Below are 18,498 nucleotides of genomic sequence, written 5' to 3'. Positions count from 1 at the left end.
AGGGAAGGCTTGGTTATTCCTTGGTTCCAGGAACAGAGAGGAAGGTGCAGTGACCAGAGCAGCAAAGAAGGGGAGAATCTAGGTGTGGAGGTCAGATCTTGTTGGACCCTGTGGCCATTGCAAGGGTGGGCTCGGAGGAGGAGGAGGTGGAACCATGAGAGAGTTTTGAGCAGAGGAACGGCTTAATCAGAACATTCTGGGCTACTGTGTTGAGAACAAACCGGAGCGGGAGACAAAGTCTGTGCCCAGAGTTCAGGACAGGATGACAGCGGCTCAGACTAGGGTGGTTTTGTGGAGGTTGTGAGGAGCAGCGGGTTTCTGAATGTAACTGTAGTGGGCGTGTGGTCTCAGGGGGCCTGGTCGGCAGATCCTGGGATTGAGAGCCGGGATGCTGGACGAGGCCGCGAGGGACTGAGCACCGGGACTGTAATGTTGAGGGGTGGCGGGCAGTGGGGGCATGGGGGAGGAGCCTGAGCAGCAGCCTGGAGCTGGGGGGCGGGGAGGGCATCCAGGACCGCGGGTGAGGGAAGGGTTTCGCAGAGCAGGGAGCCATGAGCTGCCAGGTGCTGTGAGGCCAAATGAAATGAGGACTGAGAACTGACCAGTGGACTTAATGCTGTGACCCCTGGAGACCTTGAAGGGTTCCTGAATTACTGCTGACAGTAGGAGAATTTCAAAGAACATGGCAGAGATTAAAATAGCCTTAAGTGTGTAGAGTTTTCTATCTTAATAAAATTGGGTACCTGTGGAATTAGGATATGTTTTGTTTTCTACACACTTTCAGGAAACAAAAATTGCTCCATGCTTACTTTTAAGATAGTCTTTTAAAAATGAAGACGCGACTGCAGTTCCGTCGATTTAATCAGGACAGATTGATCGCTTATAGGAAACACCGCAACGACTGCTGAGCCCCAGCTCCGCACAAAGCACTCTGCTCAGTCCCTTTGCACACGTGATTCTGTGGTTGTTGCACAGGAGTGCCGCGCACCTCGGTGATAATCACAGGTAGAGGGGCGTGCAGAGGCCTGGAGATCTACGGGGGGAGCCCGCCTCCAAGAAGGGACTCCACTTGGGGAGATGGTAGGGGGGCTGTGATGCTTGTCTGGGTCAGAGACGAGGAGGATGGCGCCATTCTTACAGCGGACTGGGAAAGAGGACAGAGTCTGGGGGCTTGAAGACCTGGAAGCCGTAGGGCTGAGTGGCTGGCAGACACAGGGCCGTGTGATTGTATAATTCTGAGCCCTCATGACTGAGAGCAGCCAGCTCGGAGAGGAGGAGGTACTGAGTGGGTTTGGACACGAGTTTCAGGCTAGTGAAGGTGTAAGCCTGGAGCTCGGGAAGGCGGCTGGGGAGGCTCTGGTTTGCTGGTGTCGGAGGAGAGTCAGAACTTGTGTAAGTGTGAGAGGTGGAGGGAACAGGACCCCAGGAGATGAGGGTCGAGGGGAGATCAGAGCCGTGGTGGCGGAAGAGGGTGGGCAGCAGAGCGTCTGGGGCTGCACAGCGGTGAGGAGGGGTCCCTGCCTGGGTGGCTGGAACATGGGACACTGCCCTGCACGCCACAGGCTTCATGGGTGTCCGTCAGTCGTCCCCTTGGAGACACACACGCACACTCCCTAACCACAGGTGTGTGTGTGTGTGTCTGTGTGTGTACACATGTGTTCAATAGGTTTGCTCCTTTAGGCTTGAATTATCTCAAAAAGGATGCACAAAAAATGAATTACATTGTCACCCATGAGGAAGGAAATTGGTGGCTGGGGAACAGAGGTGAGAGGTAGATTTTTCACTGTGTAGACCTTTCTATTTATTTTAAAATATTGAACCACATGCATGTGGTTACCTGTTCAAACAACCAAAAGAAAAGCACAATTAAAAAGTTTTACAAGAATGAGATAGCCCTCTATATACTGATATGGAATAATCTCCATTTATTAAGTACAATAAAATAAGGGGTAGAAAAATGAATGTAGTAGGTTCCCATGTGTTTAAACTTGCATGTGTGTCTGTGTGTGTGTTTTAGATAGAAAGATACAGATGGCAGTATTTGCCTTTTCATGCAAAGAATGTTTCTAGCAGTAGATCCAGACTGGTAAGAGGGTATCTATGGGAAGCTAGGGCAGGAGAGGAAAGGAGATGGCTTGTGTTATCCTCATTGAAGTGGAGAGCAGTGCATACTGTCCTCTAAGTGATTTGGAAAGAATTTTATTTCGGTAAATGAGTTCCTGCCTTTATCGGATGGTATGTGTGTGTCGATCAGCTACTCTGCACCCGTTGCCAGGGGCGCAGTAGTGCCCAGAGCTGGCTGACCTGTCCATCATCTGTAAATGAGCCGTAAGCTCTGTGCGGGTCTGACTCGTGGTAGGAGGTACTTCACCTCCTACGTGTGTTGCTGGCCTGCCTCCCTCTTCTTGCCGGGAAGTCCCTGTAGGGAGCCAGATTTTGCCTGTCTCCTTGTCTCACAGTTAACCTCTGCCTCTTCTACCCAGGATGCCTTCTTCCACAGAAGAAGCTGCTTGTCTGCAGAGCACACAGCGAGAGGACAAGGGCTCAGGGAGAGGTGCTGACTCCCAGACACACTCAGAAAGCCCAGCACACGGTTGGTTATGTAAAAGACGGTTAACTTAAAATCGTTAATGCTTGGAAATTTTCTAATGTTTAGGGTTTCCACTTTCAGATGAATTAGAGAGAAGGTGACATAAACTGATATTACCTAACTTTCTATTCTTGACAGTACGGCTTCCAATTTTTTTGGTAACTTTTTTCTTTTTTGTTATTTGAAGTATAATGCTTATCCAGTACAAGTGCACAGATCTTAAGTGTACAGCTCGTCAGAATTTTTCCTATGTGTATTACCATTACCCACACCCAGATCAAGCTGTTGAACATTTCCAGAACCCCAGTGGTCTCCCTTACTTACGCACCCTCCCTGTCTGTAACCCTGCCCGTAACCCCTGTTCTGACTTCTGTCACCATCAGTGTTGCTGAATTGGAAGCACACGGTATACACTCTTGTGTCTTCTTTCACTCAACTTTATGTCTGTGAAATTCATCTAGATTATTGCAAGTAGCAGTGGTACTTTTTTATTGCAGAGTTGTATTCCGTGATATGCATATACTACAGTTTATTTAGCTGTTCACCTGTTACAAGACGTTGATTGTTTTCAGTTTTTGACTACTGTTAACAAAGCTGCTTATAAACATTTTTGCTCAAGTCTTTGGAAGCTTCAAATGTTTCAGATTGAGAATTTAAATTGCACTGTTTTAGGCAATGTTACGTTCAGCAGTGGTTCCTTGTGTACTGGCTACTGTTCTGGAAGTCATCGTTAGTGGGGCCCTAGCAGGTTAAGATAGCAGAGACACTGGAGCATTTGTATCCTGTGGCCAATAATTATATATGGTTCCTTTTCAGAGAGTTTACTTTCCCAATTGTTTAATCATAATATTTAACAAGGCAAATATTTGTTTTCTTAGTCTGATATTTGTTTTATTAGTTATACTAAGTGATCTGCATTTTAATTTTTTAAAATTATTCTTTGGAATTGGATACTTTGGTTACTATGAAGTTTATACTCTTACAGTCTTAGTGAGTAGTTCCTCAACTAAAAGTTGCATAAAATGCAAAAAAGTACATATATATACATATATTATGGAGTCACATATAAATAACCTATAGGAAAATTTGACTTCTTGTACAGAAACTTTACCTGAAAACACTGGAGATGCTTCCATTAACAAAACTACAGAGCCTCTGAAAAGGTATGCTCACCATTGCTGGGGTCTGCTTTCCTTCCTTGCCTAGTGAATAAACAGAGATGAGTGTATAACCCTCTTCCCTTTCTTCTAGCTTCCACCCACAAATAAAATGGTTCCAAAAAGAGGATGTGGTCATATTGAAGATAAGCATAAGGAATGTAAAAGATTACAAATGTAAATACTTTAGAGATAGAGTTGTTTTCAGGTGGGTTTATGGATAGCTTATAAAGTAAAAGAGAAATAATTTCTCACATTTTAAAAGGCTGACATCATTTCTTTTTGTAAATCTAGTGCCTGGGTGGGAGAGAAATTTTACTTGGCTGATTTGGAGCTGCAGGCCAACATAATAAAAGATGATTGCAAATGCATAGTGAAAAATGATGAACCAATAATCACTCTTCCGAAAGAGAAAAAGGAGTCTTGGTGTGGCTTACTCAGACAGAGGGTGAGTTGAAAGCAGCTGTGCTTGGGCTTAACACGCTGAGCATGTTTTATTCTCTCACTTAATGTAAACTGTTATATTGAACAGAATCCTAACGTGGCTTTTGATTTTGATCACTGGGAAGAATGTGACGAGGATAAGGAGGATAGCCACTTCTCCAGGGTAAGAGGGGGCACCCATCCCTTGGAGAGTCGTAGGTCCTGAGCACCATGGGGGTGGACACAGTCACTCAGCTGACTTCAGGAATGTGGCCTTCGTGGAAATGGGTCTTAATGTAAAGCTCTTAGGTATTAGTTTTCTCCTTGTGGTTGATCTTGGTGCTAAATGTTCTGCTTTGAGGAAGTATCAACTCTTGGTTATAAACATACCTCCTAACACTTTTACAAATATTTCTCCTAGGAAAATAATTTATTCATAAGCAGGCAAATTTTACCTGCTTGTTTCTTGCTTAAAATAATGAAAATATAAAATAGGTCACAAAATATAGAGCTAGAACCCAAGGGACTTTTTCTGCGATGACCAAAATAATGGGGGGGTGAGGGGTGGGGGAGACTTGCTAATTAATCTATAATTAGTAACATATTTTTAATAATATCTCTCTTAGCTGTAAATTCTAAAAACCCGTCCTGCAAAGTGGTAGAGTTGGTTGAGACCAGTGACAAAGCTTCAGATGAAGACGAAAGCGAGAGTGAATGAGAATGTGAATTAAATCCTGCAGAGCGGCCAGAGGGCTCTGAACAGAAAGGGATGATGCTTCGTGACCGAAAGCGGAGAAGACAGGCAGTCACGTTCAGACCTTTTGTCACTTCAGGGATCACGTATTACTAAGTGCCACCTTGTGGCACTGGGATTAGTAACAGTGAGAAATTCTTAACCGATTGAAAAATGGGCCGATGATGAGACTCTGGAAGGAAGGTGGAAGCAGAGACACAGCGAGTGCGGGGCTGCCCCCCCCTTCGCCTCTGGTGTGAAGCCCGCCTCAGCCCTCAGGCTGAGTGACGCCCGCCGTGGCGTTCAGGTAATGAACTGTACCATCTGGAGTTCGTTTTTCATTTTTTTCATTTAGACCTGTGTTTGGTACATTCTTAAAACCTGCTCTTGTGCATATAAATTGAGATTTCTTAAAATTCATACCCCACACTGCTTAACAGACCTTTTCAACCATGAGTTAGTTGAGATTCAATGTTAACTGTCTGTGTACTAATTCTCCTAGTGTTCTTTAGATATTGATAGCCACCCAGGGTAAGTTTACTTCTTGTGAAGAGATAGTCCAAGGATGAGAATGGGGTTGCCTCAGCAATAGCAGCCTGACCCAGGGCTTTCTGGAGGTAAAGCTAGTGCTTCCGAAGAACTCTTGGAACCTGCAGAGTCCTGGACAAATAGGACACAGGTTTCTCTCCAGTGGAAACTGAAAAGGTCATGTGGGGTGCCTGGAGGTAACCCTCCGAATACCTGGATGTGGTGAGCCCTGAAAACATTCATGACGCCGTCCTGGCATGAGGCTGCGGTGCCTTAATAAGGTCACGAGGTTATCAAGAAATGTGTATTGCCATTGCCGCTTAAGTGGGGGAATGCCCAGAGCCTGACTTTCCATGGTAACTGGAAAAGTTAGACAGGCGAGCTATTGGGAAATTCACACCCTGTGCACTGCTGCAGTGTGGGTCTGGCGGCTTTGCCTAGAAGAGGGAAAGAGCATTGGTAGGCTGTTGGAACTGCCCGCAAGATCTTTCTTCTTTTTACACATCAGAAAGCACAGGTGCCCAAGTTTGTGTATGTCCCAGGTAGAAACCACCAGGTATGTCCCAGGTATTAAACGAGAGGTAAACTCTGTCGTCAAGCTGTCGTGTCCCGTGAGCAGGCATGGATCACTCTCTGGCTGTCAGTTTCCTCATCTGTAAAATAAGACGTTCAGCTCCTTGTGGGGCCTCACCTGGCCTCGGGGGCCCGGAGCGCTGCTGGGCGGGGTCAGGCCGCTGCCCTCTGGTGGGAGGACGCGGCATCCAGCCTGGACAGCTGCCAGGAGCGCATCCTTGCTGCCGCCGTGACTCCCGTGGGTTGACTGGCAGGTGTCCGATTGGCACATGAAGTGTACGGGGAGTGATTTTCCTTTTTCTTGGCTAAATAGGGCAGGCTCTTTGGGAAGTGTGAAGTTCTGGTGTCTTTGCTGGCAAAGGTTCTGATTCTGCAAAACTCTTTTAATGGCCTCATCCGGTTTACTTTGCTTCCACCGGGAAGGGCTTTGGGTCGGCAGCCAGGCCTCCTGAACTGCACTGGCTTTCCTTGAGATTGTTGGCCACCTGCAGTGTGTGCTCGGTTGTATTGTCTCTTTCGTAAAACAGCACACAATAATAGCAAGCAGTAGAGCTGCACAAATGTGTGTGCTCTCAGAGAAGATATAATACTGATTCTCTCGTGTGGTTCACTGACAGCTAAATGAAAGTATTGGGCAGAGGAGGGTACATGTTTAAATGTCAGTTTCTTTTTTCAGACATTTACTGTTATTTGAAGTTCTGAATAACATTTTGTAAGACATAGGACACTGGCTTGTGAAATGTAAACAATTACTAATCGCTTTTTTGGTTCTCTACTATTAATATGTACTGATTGCACGTTTTGGGGAAATTTCTGAAATGCATGGTAAAAGTACTTTCGTCTCTATGCTTCTAAAATTGCTCACATACTTAGTAAATTTTGGTGTGAATGTCTTCTGCAGTATATCAATAAAATTTCAGTGTTTTCACAGAAATGTTACTTTTTTCCATCTTTTTAGACCGTATTTTGTCAGGAAAATCCATGAGTGCCCAATGCAAAATAGAATTTTATACACCACACTTTCTGGTTTGACCAAAATGCCAGTACAGGCTGTCAGGGAACCTGTGATGCGGAGCCCCCTGTGGACACAGGCTGCAGATGGTTCCGGACGGCCAGCTTTGCACCGGGGGCCTTGACATCCAGCCTGGGACAGACCTGCTACATACATCCGAGGTGAAATATGGGTAGGCAGTAAAGCGTTTGTATTTTAGTATTTTAAAAATCTATTTCAATCAATCAAAGCAAAAGTTCCACCAATTTTATATTTATATATATATATATATATATATATATATATATATATATATATGTATGTATATATATATACACACACATAATGCACCTTTCTGATCACTGAGTTTAAAGAATTCCCTTTATTGAAGTAGGTGTGATGTGCCCCTTGTTAAAGAGTCACCGTGTGGTGGGGGCCGTTCTGACTCAGCCCGTCCCTGACCACCAGCCTGCTGCTGGGTTACACCCTCACCTGCTAACTTCAGCAAACACCCACCCAGAGAACTAAGGATAGCTAAAAATAACAGTATTATACACATGTGAATACACTGTTTTCTTAAGAAAAACATCAGGAAGAAACAACCGCAAATATTGCTTACAAAAATAAATTCTTCACAGCTTAGACTTGGCCACAGGAGGCTGAGCTTTGTTACTCTGGAGCTTGCTCTGCGGGGACGACTTCCATCAGCATCTGAAGGTGCATGGTGAGAGGATCTGGAGGGAAGAAGTGCAGTCAGAAAACCGTAATTTAAAATTAGCTTCGCCTTGCTTATCAATGAGCAGTGATATACTGTTACTACCCCTTGGTGATGTCTCCTATCAGAGCCTGTGCTCAGGGGACACAAGTGGGTAGAGGTGGGCAGACCCATCCTGGGAGCTACGGTGGTTCTTTGGAGATAAGTTATTTCCCATTAAAGCATTAGGAACCTACTAAATATTTTACTGCCACCAAAACATTTACAGGAAAAATATGAATGACTCAGTTATATGTGTATATTTAACTACCACTGACCAAAGATTGAATGTTTGGTCTGAAGTCACTAAGTCTGCATCTTGTTTAAAATACAGGTTGTTAATTCTTTTTACCTCCTTAATTTTAACTTCTTTTTAGTTTCTGTAGGGAACAGCTTGGCTAAATATTCTAAAGCTGAGAAATAAGACATATGTCGGGCCTTTAGGTTGTAAGTCATCCTAGCTAGATTCTCTGTCCGTGTGATCAAATGCAAGTCCATTTTCAGAGGCATGGGAAAAAGTGGCCATTTTTCAGGTAGTAAAATACCTTTTCTTTCGTTTCTATAGTAGTGTCCCTGCAACCCCTCTCAGCTTCGGGCTTAGATCAGCGTAAAGAGGTTACGGGTAGGGGGAGCTATTTCAAGAAAGGGGGAAAGTCCTTGGGAAATAATAAAGCCATACTTTGGTTTTGCTGTCCCTTTGTTAACGAACGTGAAACAGATTCTCTGTCTCTTAGGACACTCCCGTCAGGTGAGAGGTGGTACCAGTTTCACAGGTGGGGACACAGAGGCAGAGGGAGTGGAGGCAGGCATCCCCGTCGCTGGCGGCTCAGTCTAAATGGAGTCTCAGGGCCAGCTTCCCCCGCTTCCAGTTGGCTTTTGCTCTTCGCTACCTTGTATGTCTCCCTAAGTTGTATGCATCTAAATAAAAAACCACCTAGGGGTGCCTGAGGAATGACTGTACTTCCCTGGTGAGACGAGCTGAAGGAGAAAGAAGGCAGATTTTTCATCACATTTACTCAGATACTAAGTGGCTGCTGTATAGACCCAGGATTAAATTGTACACAGCCCAGTTCCTGCCTCCGGGGAGCTCATGTTTAGGGTGAGGGAGACCAGGCAAGGCTGTGGGTCACTGTTGGTCTGGTGAGGGGCTCGGGAGCCTGGCAGGCTTTTGTGAATGGAGTTCCGTGCAGCTGGCTGTGCCATGTAGAATATAACACACCCTTGGGTGTACTTCAGCGTCCTCTGATGTACTCTGCCATCACTGCTTTCTTTTTCAAAATGAAAATGGCTAATGCAGCTGAACTTTTAAACAACATTCCTAAAATACACAAGGAATCAGTACTGCTGAGTGAAAAGCGAGAGCCGTGGCCTTGGTGTTGGAAGGCTCAGGCCCTCGTCCCAGCTCTCACTTTTTGGGTGTCTCTGGGATGCTGCTGCGACTCCCAGATGATGTCTGGGTATCAGGCACAAGGAGGCAGTGCCTCGGGTATGGGATGCACAACAATGTGAATATGTATTGTCACTACTGACCCGTACACTTAAAAATGGTCAAGATTTATGTTATGTGTATGTTACATTTGAAAAAAAGAAAACAACCCGGTGCTTCCTTCTCCTGCTTGTTACAGGAATTGATGGGAACAAAGGAAGAGGCCACAGGTGGACCCCAGAGGTGTCACACTGAGGAGAACAGGTCATGCCTCCTCCCAAAGAGGAGATGAAATTTGTTAGCTGCGCAAGACCCTGTGATAAGAAGGTCCTGGTAGAATCGGGACAGATGAGGCGACAGGATGTCGGGCCTGTCTCACTTTTACTAACAGCAAAGCAGTCCCTCAGTTGATACTTACTTGAGATTTTCTGAGCCCATCCAAACTTATAGTAGACAAAAAGGAAATAAAATATAAGGCCGCTCAGCATAAATAACACACAGTAGAGATACTCCCATGCAGGTTGGCTGATGATTGGGGCCAAAACCAAAAACACGGATAAGAGAGTCACCAAGATGGGGATGAAAATGGGCACCTGTAGGCAGAACAGAGTGGTGTCATGATTTGGCCATGTGCATTCATTTCCTTTTCGAAAATTTTCATTCAAAACAAAACACTTGACAGAAAGAAGAATATAATGAACTCCATGCACCCCCCTCCTCCAGTTTCAATCATTTGTAAGTAAAATTGCCAACCTTATTTCATCTTTTTCTTTTCCCTAGACTGTAAAGAAAATGCCATCATGTCATTTTACCTGTAAAATACGCATTATACATCTCTAACTGATGACGACTTTGTTTTTAACCTGTTTGTTCCCTCCTCTCTTTACCTTGTCATTAACTCGTAGGAATTGGATGGTTTATCCTATACAGTGTCTTCATTCTAGCTTTGCCTGATAACTTGCTCCTCTGTCCCTCTTGTTTCCTGTAAACCAGTAGTTAGCTGTGGAGGCAAAAATACTTTGTAGCTGGAGCAGTGCACTTCCTTTTGTAACACATCATGAGGCACTTAAGGTCCGATTGTCACACTTTTGAATCCCTAAAGTCAATCAGTGGATTCAGGGGCTGGAGAGGAATCCAGTCCCAGCAGATCTGGATTCACCCATTTCTCCAGGGCGTTTGGTAGGAAATGGCATTTAGAAACCGTAATCTGGGTGGTTGGGAGTACTCAGTGTTCTTTTACAAGGACAGAGAAAAAAAGTTTTTTTCAAGAAGGGAAAAAAATTTGTAAATTTCTACTGATAGTTTCCGTTCAAATGTAAGATTGCACTTTTTTCCTTACTTTCTCTAGACTTATGCCTTCTTTCCTTATGCTTCTGAAAATCTTCTCAATGGCTTTCACATAATTATTTTATTTATCCTACAATGTGCCTATAATAAACTTCAAAATAACTGTACCAATACTACCACTGTAAGTAGTAGTATGAAGTTTAAGAGTTTTTTGCAGTTCTTTTTAACTGCACAGTATAAGCCACAAGGGAGATGCATTCAAAGTCCTGCAGTTTAATATCAGTTCTAGTGATTATGTTCTCTGTGTGGTTATGTCATCTACTTGTTACAGAGTAAGGTTTCTTTATCTCCATTTGTTTCCAGTTTTTAGGGGTTTGCTTTTTCCCTTTTTTATTTGATTTTTTTAATATAAATTTTTTCCTGATTTTGCTTTAGTCTTCCATTATTTCTCTTTCAGAATAAACACGTGTATATGCACAAATGTACATACACATGTTCATCTTCCACTCCTCTTACATAAAAGGTAGCAAACGCATAAAACACAGTTTTGCGCCTTGCTTTTTTCCATTAATATATTCCAGAGAGTCACAGTACTGTATAAAATTACTCATTCATTTTTTTACTGCTGCATACCACTCTACTTTGTGGATGTATCAAAACTTATTCAACCAGTCTCCCATTAATTGACATTTGGGTTGTGTTGAACCTTTTGCTATTACCAATTAATGCAACAAGTAAGCTTATGTATATTTCATATTTTTGTCGACTTCACTTAGGGATAGACTACCTCAAAACAGGATGGCTGGGTCTAAAGGTAAATGCATATGTAATATTGCTGGATATTGCCAGGTTTCCCTCTGTAGTGGCCATACCATTTGTATTCCACTAGCAGTGTTTGAGAAGGCTGTTTCCCCATAGCCTCTCCCATGGAGTGTGGCCAAACTTTGGGATTTCTGCCCATCTGATAGGCAAGAAATGGTATCTCGTTAGAATTTTGGTGGGCGTTCTCTTATTAGAAACAAAATTGAGTTTGCTGGGGTTCATTTGTTTCATGTTTAAGTGTCGTTGCATTTTTTTCATTGAACTGTCATTTTATTTTCTTGTGTCCATTTATATCTTTTGTCCATTTCAATTGTTAGTAACTCCCATCTCAATTTTAGTAACTCTTTAAATTAGGGATATTAATCCTTTTTTGTGATATGATTGCAAATATTTTCCCCGATATTTTATGTATATGTGTTTTCAACTTTCTTCTCTTTTTTTGAATGCATTCATTTTTATTTTCGGGGGGTTATGGTTGCCCCTTTTTAAAAAATTACTCCTTGATTTTGAGTCATGGGAAAGGTTTTCTTCATTCTTGAATTGCAAAGCAATTTATATTTTCTTCATGCATCAGCACCATGATATTTAAATTTTAGAATCTATATTTTATTTATTTTTTTTGAATTTTTGAATTTTATTTTATTTATTTTTTTATACAGCAGGTTATTAGTTATCCATTTTATACATATTAGTGTCTACATGTCAATCCCAATCTCCCAGTTCATCCCACCACCACCACCACCCTCCACACCCCCACCCCCACCCCCACTTTCCCCCCTTGGCTTGTTCTCTACATCTGTGTCTCAATTTTAGAATCTATATTTTAATATTTTTCTTATTTTTAGATTTTCCCTGGCTATTTTTGCTAGTTTGTTCTTCAATATGAACTTTATAATCAACTTGTCTAACTCTAGGAAAAAAAATTAGGTGGTGTTTTTTATTGCGATCTCATTAAACATCTAAATCAATGATGCTGAGTTTCCCTATCCAAGAACATGATGGATTTCCATTTGTTCAAGTTATCTTTTCTGTCTTTCAGGAGAATTTTACTTTTCTACTGTGATGTCTAACCTCTTGTTAAGTTTATGGCTTGGTGTTTTTTGGTTTGGGGATGAGTACTCCTCTTTCATTATCTTTTAATTGGATATCATTTTTATAAATGAAGGCTGTTGATTTCAGTGTGTTAGTTTTATGTCATATTACTTCACTATATTTTCTTGTAGTTTTTTCTTTGATCCTTTTGGGTTTTCCAGATGTACAGTTTTATTTTCTTTGAAAGGAGAAAGTTAGACTTTTGAAAGTCTTTTCTAATCCTTAAGCTCCACATTGCTTTCTCTTGTTTAATTGCCTTGCTGATATCTTCAGAACAGTGTTAACCGACAGCAGAAATAGAAGGAAGGCATTTTTGTCTTCACCTTGGCAGAGATCTCTCTAGTGTTACCTTATCAATTAAAATTGCTTTTTTGCCATAGGGCGTGTTTGTGTGTGCCATCATGTCAAGGAAAAGGTTATAAATTCCTATTTGTGTTTTTATCACTAATGTATGTTGAATTTTATCTGGTGGTTTTTGGCAACTGTGGGAGGTGATTATAGGGGTTTATTCCATAGGTATATTAATATGATGAATTATATCCCCATGAATTAAATCCAGTTCATTCTAATCTTTAGCCACCCTTGCACAGACTTGACTTAGTCATGATATGTTTTTAATATAATTGGATTCTATTTGTTAAAATATTTAATTTAAGATTTTTATATCAATATTCAAAAGTGAGATTGGTCTGTGATTTTCTCTCCTCCCCTTTTTTGTGCTATCTTTGCAAGGTTTGGTATCAGTGTTATAGTCCATAAAAATAATTTGAAAAATCAGTAAAACATCCTGTAGCTTACCTTAAAAAAAAAGAGAGAAAGCATAAACACACAAATAGGAAACAAAAATGGAGAAATAATCTCCAGAACACAGGAAGTTTTTTAAAAAATCATAAACTATTTTGTATAACTCTATACAAATAAATTCAAACACCTAGATGAAATGGACAGTTTTCTAGGAAAATATAGTTTACTAAAACTAACCCCAGCAGAATCTGAATTCATGGTGAAATTCTAAAACTCAGATAATCCAGTTAAGAACCTTAAGTGCTTTCTTTATGTTTATTAATTCCTTCTATATTCTTTTGGTTTTCTTTGTTGTTCTTTCTCGTGCCCTCTGAGTTGCCTATTTAATTTGTTTTCGTTTTTATTGATGTAAGTAATGTAGTGGCACTTCCTTCAAGTACTGATCATAGATTATATGTCTTGTTTTCATTATTGTTATCTTTAGGAATTTATGTACTTTCATTTCCTATTTCCTTTTGGACCAAAAGTTTTAATTTTTAAAATTAATTTCATGTTTTATTGCATTATAGTCAGAGAATGTGATCTGTATCATTTCTGATTTTTTAAAAAATAAATGTATTTATTTTTTATTATGTATTGTTTTTGGCTGCGTTGGGTCTTCGTGGCTGCACGCGGGCTTTTCTCTGGTTGCGGTGAGCCAGGGGCTGCTCTTTGTTGCAGTGCGCAGGCTTCTCATTGCGGTGGCTTCTCTTGTTGCGGAGCGCGGGCTCTAGGCGCCTGGGCCTTAGTAGTTGTGGCACGTGGGCTCAGTAGTTGTGGCTCATGGGCTCTAGAGCACAGGCTCAGTAGTTGTGGCGCGTGGGCTTAGTTGCTCCGCGGCATGTGGGATCTTCCCGGACCAGGGCTTGAACCCGTGTCCCCTGCATTGGCAGGCAGATTCCCAACCACTGTGCCACCAGGGAAGCTCCATTTCTGATTTTTTAATCAGGGTTTTTCTTTGTGGTATTAAAGATTGTCAGTGGTCAGACCTGTCCCATATGCACTATGTTTGCTATTTTGGGGATTCAGAATTTGAAATGAATCTCTAAGATGTACCTTGTTATGTTTTTATAGATCTGCAGTCACTTTTACTAGTGATGTGCCTGGATCTGTCTTGTTCTGAGGGAGATGTTTTAAAGTCTCCTATTAGTTTGTGTGTCTGTTTCTCCTTGTATTTCCTATAGTTTGTTTCGTAAAAGTAATTACTGTGTGGCGTGGTGAATAGGTTTTCATAACTGTTATCTCTTTATTGTGAATTTTAGCCTTTAGCATTACTAAATGGTCTTTGTCTTGTGTTTTGGGCCTGAGTGCTTGTCTGATAAGATCACAACCCCTGTTTTCTATGTATTTTCATTTGCTTGATTTTTCTTTGCCTATCCCTTTACTTTGCATTTTTCACAGCTCTGTAAACCTGCCTGAAAATTTTTTTCTTTTAGTGGCTGATTTAAACCCATTTAAACTGAATAAGCTGGTTTATTCATACAACTGATAAGTTTGGTCTCCATATTGCTTCATATTTCTATATAAAGTATCTTTGACTTGCTGTCAGTTTTCTGCCCTTAAAGAGTGACATTCTGTGGGAAAACTCTTACCAGGGCCTACTTCCTTTAAGTGGGAAAATTACCATGTATCATATGAAACCCCAGACTTCTAACCAGTGTTTTCAGATATAACAAAAAACAGTAAATGCATATATATATCCAACATGTGTTAACCTGGAAGTAAACTGCTTTAAAAATGACTTGCTGGTGACCAGTTAGTATGATTGTTAGTAAATGGTTACCTTTAATGCAATAACATGTTTCCCAACATCTGAGACACACATGCCTCACACTTTCCAATATGCCTCCATACGACTGTGACTTGTGTTGGATTTGGAATGCCATTTGAAACTTTCCTCACATACGTATTAAAAATATTGTATTGCATTTGGGGAATTTAAATATTCATTTTTTTCCATATAACTATCAACTAGAAATAAGAGTATTAAGAGATTCATAGATTCTATAAAGTTTGGGGATGTTAAAAATCAATAAGCAAAAAACAGTAACAACAAAAAACTCTAATAAGCATTCTACCGAGAAATTGTCAACCAGGAAGATATTCTCATTTGTTTCCCTATTCGAGTCTTTATATATAGGTTCTTTTATGATATGGTTTCGTGGATGTGTTTGTGTGTGGGTATGTGTGTTGGATATATCTATCTATAAACACTGTTTTTGTTCTGAGAGTTACCATTATAAATAGTAGGTATTAATACCTTTGTCTCCTCTTTTTTAGATATTATCTATAATAAGCAGTAATGAAATAAGCTAGGATTTCTTCTCTTTCCCCCCAGCATCTAATTTTAAATCATATCCAAAGGCAGGTTCTCTGACATACTTTCCTTAACTGGCATACTTTCATATGATTTGTCTCCCATTTTTGTTGTATTATGTTGTCAGTGCTTAATATTTATATACTGTTTTGCTATCTTTATCTCCCATCATTTAGTCTTAGTTCTTTAATTAAATATATTCACCTTATGCCAATGACTTTTTGGTTTCTAAAGCTCATTCTCTAGCGATTCCTTAGGTCTCATGTAACAATATATGCTTTGAGTTATTTCGTTGGTAACTTTATTCTTCAAGGTCAATTTGGATATAAAATACTTGACTTAAATTCTTCTTCCTTGAATATCTTAAATAAGTTGCCCACAGTCTTACAGCATGAAGTGTAGCTGATGAGAAGTCTGATGCCTGTATTATTTCCTTTACTTTATAAGCAAATTGGGGTGAAGGAGGACAGGAAAGGGGAAGTAGATATACCCAAAGCATTTTTTTTAAAAGAAACTCCATAGTTTTATCAGAATATATTTCTTTGTTGCCCAGTCTAGTTCGGATTTCCCAGTTACACTGTATGCCTTTCAGCGTGTTGGTTCAAGTCCCCCCTCCTTTTGTGGTCTCCCCTCCCACATTCCCTCCCACTTCAGGAAATGTTTCTTGAATCATAGCTTTTAAGCTGTTGGTGGGAATGTAAACTGACACAGCCACTATGGAGAACAGTATGGAGGTTCCTTAAAAAACTAAAAATAGAATTACCATATGATCCAGCAATCCCACTACTGGGCATATACCCAGAGAAAACCACAATTCATAAAGACACATGCACTCCAATGTTCGTTGCAGCACTATTTACAATAGTCAGGTCATGAAAGCAACCTAAATGCCCATCGACAGATGAATGGATAAAGAAGATGTGGTACATATGTACAATGGAATATTACTCAGCCATAAAAAGGAACGAAATTGGGTCATTTGTTGAGACGTGGATGGATCTAGAGACTGTCATACAGAGTGAAGTAAGTCAGAAAGAGAAAAACAAATATCATATATTAACACATATATGTGGAACCTAGAAAAATGGTACAGATGAACCGGTTTGCAGGGCAGAAATTGAGACACAGATGTAGAGAACAAATGTATGGACACAAAGGGGGGAAAGCGACGGGGAGGTGGTGGTGGTGGTGTGATGAATTGGGCGATTGGGATTGATATGTATATGCTGATGTGTATAAAATTGATGACTAATAAGAACCTGCTGTATAAAAAAATAAATAAAATTAAATTTAAAGAATTCTGTTACTTTCATTTTCTTCTTCAAGGACTCCAGTTGTACATATGTTAATCTCTTTTTTTTTTCCTGTCTCCTTACTTCATTATTTTCTCTCAAATCCTTTTTATTTCTGTTTGAGAGATTTTGCGCAGATTAAAAATCTATGCTACCGGGCTTCCCTGGTGGCGCAGTGGTTGAGAATCTGCCTGCCAATGCAGGGGACACGGGTTCGAGCCCTGGTCTGGGAAGATCCCACATGCTGCAGAGCAACTAAGCCCACGTGCCACAACTACTGAGCCTGCGCGTCTGGAGCCTGTGCTCCGCAACAAGAGAGGCCGCGATAGTGAGAGGCCTGCGCACCGCGATGAAGAGTGGCCCCCGCTTGCCGCAACTAGAGAAAGCCCTCGCACAGAAGCGAAGACCCAACACAGCCAAAAATAAATAAATAAATTAATTAATTAATTTTTTTTAAAAAAAGTGAAATTCTTTAAAAAAAAAAAATCTATGCTACCATAATGATTTTGCCTGCTTGATGCCCTGATTGACATGGAACTGCCAGATTCCAGCAGGCTGCTCCATGCCTTCTCTGACTTCAGCGACTTGGTGATAGTCAAGCTACTGTGCCAGAAAGACTTTTAACCAGATTTGTGAAACAACATTCCGAAGCTAAAGACATTATCTTTATTCTTGCTCTAGTTACTGAAGCCCTCTTCTTGCCTACCTTTTTCTTACATCTTCACTTGTTATCATAAGAATAAATAGCATAGGTTTTCTTAAAAAAGCAAAAAACAAACCAAAAAATCTTGTAACATAAGCAAAATAAAATACATTCTTCTTCCTCGTTGGTATATGGACCCACATCAGCCGTGGAGGGAGGTGGGAAGGAGCCCAAAACAGACTGCAAACACGGACCATTAGTGGTTGCATGCATAGGAATGGGTCTGGGCCAGAATCAGAAGTCCCCATCGGTCGCCAGAAAGTGTATTCATGAGAGGTCCTGGAACTATCAGAACTGGACATCTCACTTTGGTTAGAGAGGCAGGTCACAGGTATTGTTGCTAACTTTAATTAATTAATTATGAAATGGCTGACTGGATCATAATCTATAATATGAAATGAGTAAGAGCAAACTCCACTCTAAAGTATGATGTTCAAGAGAAGAGTCAGGTTGAAAATTGAAAGCATGCTCCTAGAAGTTAAAATAGTCACCTCTACCTAGTTCATTTCAGGAAATCAAAGCCACTTGTGACATTTGGGGAACTAAACATACCTTGATAGGCCTTTTCAGTTCTTTCCTCGTAAACCTCATCACAACTAGTCCAAAGATGGTCAAGCCATAAAACAGCCATGCAGCAAAACTGAAGTAATTGACTAATGAGTTTATGTCACCAGGGATGATATAAATGGTCGCTATGATACCCTGGAAGAAAGAAGAAGGCATTCTTAGGTCATTAGTACATGAAAACATTAACCTTATCACTTCACAAAAGATGGAAGAAGCCGTTTTTTTCTGTGGATAAACACTTTAATGTGAAAGCAAACTCCTATGTATCCCATTATATTTGGGGTTAAACCAGACTGGTGCTATGACAGCTCTTCGAGGTGTGATGGAAAGGACTTGGAAAATGTGTAGCTCGTCTAAGCGGGGGAGAAACAAAATGTGTATGTATATTGCACCAGCTTCCTAATTATGAATTTTCCTTCCAGAGAGTTTTCACTGGGGGAAAGGGCCCTGCATCATAAAA

General features: G+C 41.0%; 2 protein-coding genes across 6 annotated transcripts in view; one reads left to right on the top strand and one right to left on the bottom strand.

The window, feature by feature from the left end:
* TDRD12 (tudor domain containing 12) overlaps positions 1-6,898 on the top strand; it is an 81,064-nt gene extending 74,166 nt beyond the window's left edge. For 3 of the 4 annotated variants that reach the window (XM_059905022.1, XM_059905021.1, XM_059905023.1), the window contains 6 exons: positions 2,484-2,593; positions 3,693-3,753; positions 3,842-3,955; positions 4,042-4,195; positions 4,280-4,354; positions 4,797-6,898. In XM_059905022.1, the coding sequence (XP_059761005.1) occupies positions 2,484-2,593; positions 3,693-3,753; positions 3,842-3,955; positions 4,042-4,195; positions 4,280-4,354; positions 4,797-4,802 (520 nt within the window). In that variant the 3' untranslated portion in view covers positions 4,803-6,898. Of the gene's footprint in view, positions 1-2,483; positions 2,594-3,692; positions 3,754-3,841; positions 3,956-4,041; positions 4,196-4,279; positions 4,365-4,796 lie in introns of all 4 variants that reach the window. The other variant, XM_059905024.1, reaches the window with a different exon arrangement.
* A 460-nt stretch (positions 6,899-7,358) lies between these two features.
* The window catches only part of SLC7A9 (solute carrier family 7 member 9), a 30,839-nt gene continuing 19,699 nt past the window's right edge, over positions 7,359-18,498 (bottom strand). For both annotated transcript variants that reach the window (XM_059903940.1, XM_059903941.1), the window contains 3 exons: positions 18,024-18,173; positions 9,594-9,768; positions 7,359-7,729 (listed from right to left, as the gene is read on the bottom strand). In XM_059903940.1, the coding sequence (XP_059759923.1) occupies positions 7,665-7,729; positions 9,594-9,768; positions 18,024-18,173 (390 nt within the window). In that variant the 3' untranslated portion in view covers positions 7,359-7,664. The remainder of the gene's footprint in view (positions 7,730-9,593; positions 9,769-18,023; positions 18,174-18,498) is intronic.

The sequence above is a fragment of the Balaenoptera ricei genome, chromosome 19 (genome assembly GCF_028023285.1).
Source record: "Balaenoptera ricei isolate mBalRic1 chromosome 19, mBalRic1.hap2, whole genome shotgun sequence".
NCBI lineage: Eukaryota > Metazoa > Chordata > Mammalia > Artiodactyla > Balaenopteridae > Balaenoptera > Balaenoptera ricei.
This window is presented reverse-complemented; position numbering and strand designations above follow the sequence as displayed.